Source organism: Zootoca vivipara, chromosome 13, assembly GCF_965207765.1.
Source record: "Zootoca vivipara chromosome 13, rZooViv2.hap1.1, whole genome shotgun sequence".
Lineage (NCBI taxonomy): Eukaryota > Metazoa > Chordata > Lepidosauria > Squamata > Lacertidae > Zootoca > Zootoca vivipara.
Genome location: NC_142596.1, coordinates 27,466,265 through 27,474,770, shown reverse-complemented (window position 1 = coordinate 27,474,770; position 8,506 = coordinate 27,466,265). Strand labels below are relative to the sequence as shown.

At 46.9% G+C, this 8,506-nt stretch overlaps 1 protein-coding gene across 1 annotated transcript in view; it reads left to right on the top strand.

Moving 5' to 3' along the window:
- The first annotated feature begins 380 nt into the window (after positions 1-380).
- RASGRF1 (Ras protein specific guanine nucleotide releasing factor 1) overlaps positions 381-8,506 on the top strand; it is a 70,128-nt gene continuing 62,002 nt past the window's right edge. The window contains exon 1 of the mRNA XM_035131316.3: positions 381-765. Within this exon, the coding sequence (XP_034987207.1) occupies positions 502-765 (264 nt within the window). The 5' untranslated portion in view covers positions 381-501. The remainder of the gene's footprint in view (positions 766-8,506) is intronic.

The window sequence follows — 8,506 nt, the reverse complement described above, 5'->3', positions numbered from 1 at the left end:
AGAGGAGGCTGGGTCGTTTGGGAAGGAAGCTGGCACGGCGCCCATTGGCATCGCCGTGGCACCGCGGCTCGCTTGCCGCCGCTCCTGCCAACTCCGGCAAGGCCGCCAGGCGGGTCTTCGGGCGTCGCTGTCCGGGGTGCTGATCTCAGCCTTAAAGCGGCGCTGCCGCAGTTGCCTCTGTCCGCGGTGCTGATCTTTGCTTACGAGCGGCGCTGCCGCAGTCGCCGCTGTCCGCGGCGCAGATCGCTGTCCGCCGCACGGCGGGAGGCTCTGGGCGCCGCTGTCCGCGGTGCTCATCACATGACCAGCCCGTGAGGCGAGCGCGGAGCTGGTAGCAGCGAGCCGAGCCGAGCCGGGCGATGAGGAGGCGCTGCCCGGGCTGAGCGCTGCTTCTGCTGCTGCTGGGGGCATGTGAGAGGCGGCTGGGCGCTTCGGGCGCCGGGCTGCTGGGGCTCTGCGAAGCGGGATGCAGATGCGGCTGTGAGCGCCGCCGGCCCCGCCATGCAGAAGGCGATGCGGCTGAACGACGGGCACGCCGTCTACCTGGGGCTGCTGGCTAAGAAGGACGGCGCCCGGCGCGGCTACCTGAGCAAGCGGAGCTCGGACAATACCAAATGGCACCCCAAGTGGTTCGCCCTCCTGCAGAACATGCTCTTCTACTTCGAGAGCGACTCCAGCTCCAGGCCGGCTGGCCTCTACCTGCTGGAGGGCTGCGTCTGCGACCGGGCGCCCTCGCCCAAGCCCAAGGACCCCCTCGAGAAACAGGTAGGTGAGAGAGCCGGCATGGGAGGAGGACTTGGAGGAAGCGAAGGGGTCGGGGGCTCTTCGATCTGCTGCTGCCAGCCTGGGCCGTGGACAGCTGAGTGGGGGAGGGGAAGGGAGATAAGCCTTGCCCGGTGTGTCCGCTGTCTTGAGATTTGTGTGGGGACAGTGTGTGCTAGGCGTAGCAGGTGCTTGTGACACACCTGCCCCTTTCGAGGCCAGAGGGGGTCAGGAAGGCTCTCCAGCTCCAGCTCTTCCAGCGCTGCAGTGCCAGTCTCGCGCTAGCTCCCCCCTCCCGTGTTCCCATTTTTGGATTCGTGTGCTTAGGACTCTATGCAGGACGGGCAGAAGATACTTCCTTTACCCCCATCCTCTCCAAGAAGCCTGCTCTGGCCAGGAAATTGAAGTTACTTCAGGCAGGAGAACATTTTTTTAAAAAAAAACCCAAAAAACCCATAACATTTGGGGTAATCAGTCGTATTAATTAGTCAGCAAGTTGAAATGCAAGGGTGCCCCCGGTGGAGAAAAAGAAGCAGATCTTCTGCAGCAATCCGTGTCACCCTCCACCCGCCTCCCTCAAGCACAATTCACCTTTGTCAAGTGAATATTTGGGTGCTGGGCTTTAGGAGTTATGACTGGGTCCAGGTCGAGGCATCTGATGGTTCTTAACCTGCAAACATAAAGTGTTATAAGGAAAGAGCCAGTTGGTCCCACCAGAACTTTCAGGGTGTGAACAAAGTCAGCTTGCAGTGGATTTGCAGAGAGTTTCCCTTCCACACAGGACCTGGGTCCAGCCAACCCAGCCACTGATTCCTGAGCTATCCTGTTGATTTAAATGCCGTTATGAGAGACATGTTGCGGCCAGTTCTTGACCATACATATATCTGCAGAGAGATATCTGCTTTGGGAGTGTTTGTTGTCTGTACATTATCTTAATAATAGTCACAATAACCCTGCAAGGCGGGTCGTCCTTTTGATCCTGACAATGATCTGAAGTCACAGGACATTGCCAAACTGTTAAAGCAAATGAGTTTTGGTTCTGAGCAGGGCCAGGATGAGAACCTGTCCGGGACCTGTTTGTAAGTAACAGTGGAGGAAGACAATGTGTCCCATCAGCACATTGCAGATGGGAGGTGGTTGACCTGGAAAGAAGAGTAAGGAGCTTGCCCCAGTTTGCACATGGCTTCCCTGGTGTCCCATACAAAACTTGCTTCCCTCGTGTGGCAGGTGCGTGAGTGGTCAGATTGGTCCTGCCCCTGCTGCCAATGAGAAACCACCGTGTGTCTGTGATGCCAGCATGCCAGGGAAAGTATGGTCTCTTGATTTAGGGATTTCTGTGGACATCCCATTTATAACTTTGGCGTCTCAGCAGGTTTTATCTCCAATCCCACCTCCCCCCTAGTTGTTAGGTATTTGATTGGCCAACTGCTAGCAAGTACTATAGATCTTGGCCTGATGGCTCTCTCTCTGTATACAGAACACAGGAAGCTGCCTTATACTGAGTCAGACTATTGGTCCGTTTTGCTCTGTGTGGTCAACATTGACTGGAAGTGGTTCGCCATTGTTTGAAGCAGGAATCTCTCCCAGTGCTTCCTGGAGATTCCAAGGAATGAAACTGGGACCTTCTACATGCAAAGCAGATGCTCTACCACCAAACCTTTTCCCATATGGACTTATTAGCCTTGCCAAACCATTGCTGCCACACTTATCCTTCACAGATGTTGACATTAACTTTCTTCATTTCTCAAATTGCAGGCAGATTTTTTTAACTTTTTGGTGGGACTGACCAAGAGCCCATTTGGCATTCATGTATGGGTTGGTAAACCAGTTGGCCATTTTTTTCTTCACCCATGTCCCCTTACATGTGTACTGACTTATCTGTCCACTTGGGGAAGGACTGTAGCTCAGTGGTAGAACATCTATCTGCTTTGTGTGTATGAAGTCCCAGGTTCAGTCCCCAAAGAGATCTCCAGGCATGGCTGGGAAAGACTCACCACTGCCTGAAACCCTGGAGAGCCATTGTTGCTAGTCAGCATACAGAACTCAATAGGTCAAGGGTCAGGACTCTGTAGAAGGCACCTTTCAAGGCTTCACATATATGAGGAAGGTGGAGCTTGTTGCGGGTATGGAATATATTTTTCTGCTTCCAACCAACCCAACTACACATTGGGAATTTGTTTCATTCAGCTTCAACTAAATGAGTGCCCTTTGATTTATATCATAATTGTGCCCATTTTGACATTTGTAGAGCTAGTTCATGGCTGGGTCTCCTGCACAGAAGGATTAATCACCCTGGCTTTGGTCCAGGAATTGCAAACTTAATCTCCAAGTGTTGTTGTTTAGTCGTTTAGTCGTGTCCGACTCTTCGTGACCCCATGGACCATAGCACGCCAGGCACTCCTGTCTTGCACTGCCTCCCGCAGTTTGGTCAAACTCATGTTCGTAGCTTCAAGAACACTGTCCAACCATCTTGTCCTCTGTCGTCCCCTTCTCCTAGTGCCCTCAATCTTTCCCAACATCAGGGTCTTTTCCAAGGATTCTTCTCTTCTCATGAGGTGGCCAAAGTATTGGAGCCTCAGCTTCACGATCTGTCCTTCCAGGGAGCACTCAGGGCTGATTTCCTTAAGAATGGATAGGTTTGATCTTCTAGCAGTCCATGGGACTCTCAAGAGTCTCCTCCAGCACCATAATTCAAAAGCATCAATTCTTCGACGATCAGCCTTCTTTATGGTCCAGCTCTCACTTCCATACATCACTACTGGGAAAACCATAGCTTTAACTATACGGACCTTTATCGGCAAAGTGATGTCTCTGCTTTTTAAGATGCTGTCTAGGTTTGTCATTGCTTTTCTCCCAAGAAGCAGGCGTCTTTTAATTTCGGGACTGCTGTCACCATCTGCAGTGATCAAGGAGCCCAAGAAAGTAAAATCTCTCACTGCCTCCATTTCTTCCCCTTCTATTTGCCAGGAGGTGATGGGACCAGTGGCCATGATCTTGGCTTTTTTGATGTTGAGCTTCAGACCATATTTTGCGCTCTCCTCTTTCACCCTCATTAAAAGGTTCTTTAATTCCTCCTCGCTTTCTGCCATCAAGGTTGTGTCATCTGCATATCTGAGGTTGTTGATATTTCTTCCGGCAATCTTAATTCCGGCTTGGGATTCATCTAGTCCAGCCTTTCGCATGATGAATTCTGCATATAAGTTAAATAAGCAGGGAGACAATATACAACCTTGTCGTACTCCTTTCCCAATTTTGAACCAATCAGTTGTTCCATATCCAGTTCTAACTGTAGCTTCTTGTCCCACATAGAGATTTCTCAGGAGACAGATGAGGTGATCAGGCACTCCCATTTCTTTAAGAACTTGCCATAGTTTGCTGTGGTCAACACAGTCAAAGGCTTTTGCATAGTCAATGAAGCAGAAGTAGACGTTTTTCTGGAACTCTCTAGCTTTCTCCATAATCCAGCGCATGTTTGCTATTTGGTCTCTGGTTCCTCTGCCCTTTCGAAATCCAGCTTGCACTTCTGGGAGTTCTCGGTCCACATACTGCCTAAGCCTGCCTTGTAGAATTTTAAGCATAACCTTGCTAGCGTGTGAAATGAGCGCAATTGTGCGGTAGTTAGAGCATTCTTTGGCACTGCCCTTCTTTGGAATTGGGATGTAGACTGATCTTTTCCAATCCTCTGGCCATTGCTGAGTTTTCCAAACTTGCTGGCATATTGGGTGTAGCACCTTAACAGCATCATCTTTTAAAATTTTAAATAGTTCAGCTGGAATATCATCACTTCCACTGGCCTTGTTATTAGCAATGCTTTCTAAGGCCCATTTGACTTCACTCTCCAAGATGTCTGGCTCAAGGTCAGCAACCACACTACCTGGGGTGTATGAGACCTCCATATCTTTCTGGTATAATTCCTCTGTGTATTCTTGCCACCTCTTCTTGATGTCTTCTGCTTCTGTTAGGTCCTTACCACTTTTGTCCTTGATTATGGTAATCTTTGTACGAAATGTTCCTTTCATATCTCCAATTTTCTTGAACAGATCTCTGGTTTTCCCCATTCTATTGTTTTCCTCTATTTCTTTGCATTGCTCATTTAAGAAGACCCTCTTGTCTCTCCTTGCTGTTTTTTGGAAATCTGCATTCAGTTTCCTGTATCTTTCCCTATCTCCCTTGCATTTTGCTTGCCTCCTCTCCTCCGCTATTTGTAAGGCCTCGTTGGATAGCCATTTTGCTTTCTTGCATTTCCTTTTCCTTGGGATGGTTTTCGTTGCTGCCTCCTGTATAATGTTACGAGCCTCCATCCATAGTTCTTCAGGCACTCTGTCCACCAAATCTAAATCCTTAAACCTGTTCCTCACTTCCACTGTGTATTCATAAGGGATTTGATTCAGATTGTATCTTACTGGCCCAGTGGTTTTTCCTACTTTCTTCAGTTTAAGCTGGAATTTTGCTATAAGAAGCTGATGATCTGAGTTACAGTCAGCTCCAGGTCTTGTTTTTGCTGACTGTATAGAGCTTCTCCATCTTTGGCTGCAGAGAATATAATCAATCTGATTTCGATGCTGCCCATTTGGTGATATCCATGTGTAGAGTCGTCTCTTGTGTTGTTGGAAGAGAGTGTTTGTGATGACCAGCTTGTTCTCTTGACAGAACTCTATTAGCCTTTGCCCTGCTTCATTTTGAACTCCAAGGCCAAACTTGCCTGTTGTTCCTTTTATCTCTTGATTCCCTACTTTAGCATTCCAATCCCCTGTAATGAGAAGAACATCCTTCTTTGGTGTCATTTCTAGAAGTTGTTGTAGGTCTTCATAGAATTGGTCAATTTCACTTTCTTCAGCACCGGTAGTTGGTGCATAAACTTGGATTACTGTGATGTTAAAAGGTCTGCCTTGGATTCGTATCGAGATCATTCTGTCATTTTTGAGATTGCATCCCATTACAGCTTTTGCCACTCTTTTGTTGACTATGAGGGCCACTCCATTTCTGCTACAGGATTCTTGCCCACAGTAGTAGATATGATAGTCACCCGAACTGAATTCGCCCATTCCCTTCCATTTTAGTTCACTGATGCCCAGGATGTCGATATTTATTCTTGTCATCTCATTTTTGACCACATCCAGCTTACCTCCACTCATGGTTCTTACATTCCAGGTTCCTATGCAATATTTTTCTTTACAGCATCGGACTTTCCTTTCGCTTCCAGGCATATCCGCAACTGAGCGTCCTTTCGGCTTTGGCCCAGCCGCTTCATCAGCTCTGAATCTACTTGTACTTGTCCTCCGCTCTTCCTCAGTAGCATGTTGGATGCCTTCCGACCTGAGGGGCTCATCTTCCAGCGTCATAACTTTTATATGCCTGTTGTCTTTGTCCATGGAGTTTTCTTGGCAGGGATACTGGAGTGGCTTGCCAGTTCCTTCTCCAGGTAATCTCCAAGTAGCAATGTATTTTATTTCTCAACAAGGAGCATAGTGAAGATCGAAGGCCTCTGACTTTGGTCAGGGCATTTCAACTCTGAAACCTGGGTGGAAGTGAAATCTTCAGATACTTGAAGAAGAAGAAGAAATACTTTCCTTCTCTAGTGGCAGCTTTTGGAATTAGATATTCCCTTCTACTTGAATTGGGGAGATTTTCAGGGTGGTGTTCTAATTTGCTACAGACAGGTTATATGATCAATTTCCTATCACCCAATCATGTCCAGACAAAGCACCAATATCACTAGTGAACTGCCAGGGAGAGAGCCAAGGTGTCGATAGGCAAGCTCTCCTGTCAGATTCTTATCAAGGAAACTACAAGTGGAATATCTGTAGGGTGGAAAATAATAATAAATATCATCCCATGTGGGATAATTATAAAATAATTGGCTGGATCCTTAAGCATGGGGTTTAACACACTCTCCAGCAAGAGAGAGCCCCCAGCAGAGTATAAAAACACAGAATCATGCAGCATGGGAATAATAGACTCTTAGACCTTTTTAAATATCCTGTTCAGTCCACTGCCTCTCTTGCAGTGAACAGACCACAACATAAGTAAATTAAAATGCTTTACTTAAAAAGTCCAAAGGTCAGGTTCATGCATTATTCCATGCGGCAGCAAAAAGAACACAGGTAGAAAGTCTTGGGTTTACAAAATACAGAAAAATATTTATGAACAGTGGTCTGGGCTTGAAGTGATAAAGCCCAAATATGTTGCTTGGTCAGCTTTACACGATGGAAGAAAATGAAGAAAGAATTTTCACTTCTCCAGCTCAGTCAGTATTCACATAACCTAGTAGTTTTGGATTGCTGTCTGCTGGCAGCTTAAGTTTATAGTTCATGGTTCCCTTTAATTATCTGACATCCCTTTTCACAGCAGTCTCATCCTTCTCAGTGAGAGACCTAACTACTCAGGATTCCCACTGAATTTGCTATGTCAGGTCTGGTAGTTGTGGTCAGGTACAAAAGTTTTCCTGTTGCTGACCTGTACTGGTTGTTGTCTGGCAAGAGTTCAGATTCATCTGGGCTCTTTAGAAAGTCAGTAACCATTGGTGTGGCTACTTCTTTAGCTTCTTGCAGCCCTAAGCTGTCAAGCAATTCAATAACTTTTTGCTTTTGACTTGGAAGATAAGATCAATCTTCTCTTTCTGTTTGAACATTCAAGTAGGGAGAAACATTTCCAAGTTGTTCTGCTCCTTTGCTTAGGCCTTTCATAACTTTTGGGTAGTCTTGGTCATTTTCAGTTGCAATGATAAAGTCATCTACAAATGCCAAAACATAAGAAAATTGTCCATTTTTGCATTTGGTGTGCAAGCACTTCTCTGTGTGACCTTGTGTGTACCCTAGCTGTGGGGAAATGCTGTGCATGCTCTAGCAGCTTGTTTCAGACCATAAAACCCCTTCTGCAGTTTGCATACTAGATGCACTTCCTTTGGTTTGATAAATCCTTTGGCCTGTTTCATACAAATCTCCCCTGAGATTTCTCTATGCAAAAACACGATTTCAATGTCTATGTGTTTCGCCTCTATTTGTTAAGAAGTTGCTATGCCTGAAAGCAGTGTAATGCTGGAGTATCTCACTGCAGGTGCAAAAGTTTCATCATAGTCCTCTCCAAACTTTTGCAAGTAGCCTTGGGCCACAAGTCTTGCTTTGTAGTGCTCAACTTCCACTGCTTCCTTCCTGCTTTACCTTGAATACTCACTTGCTTCCAATTGCCTTCTTCCTGGGAGACAGCTTGGTGAGGGCCGAGGTCTTGTTCTGGTGCAGAGCATTATTCTCCTCTTATGCAGCATCCCTCCACATATGTAGTTGGCACCTGCTCAGTCCCGAAGTGGAAGGTTCTCAGGGTTGTGCCAATGACCTTGCAGTGTAGGACAATCCTGGAGATGGGAAACTTTTGTTGGGTCTTGATGGGTGTCTGACATATGACTGTGAAACCACATCAGTCTCCTCATCACCCTCCAGTGCAGACCTCTTCTCACCCGTCTCCTCTCCTGCTACCTGTAATTTGCTCCTCGGCTTCTCCTTCCTGTTCATCATTTGTGCTAGGACAGCTAGGTGATGTGACAGTAGAAAGCAGATGTGTCAATTCAGAAAAGTTCAGGAGGGCTCTTATTTCTTCTTCTGACCCCTCAAAAATATATATCACAGTTCCTCTCTTGTCAGCTGTCCTGTGTTCAGCAAAATGAACCACATGTCTTGTGCTGACCTTTCCAGTACAGTATTCAAGTCAATTGCTCTGTAACCTTTGCTCCAGTAGCATATCCAATCAT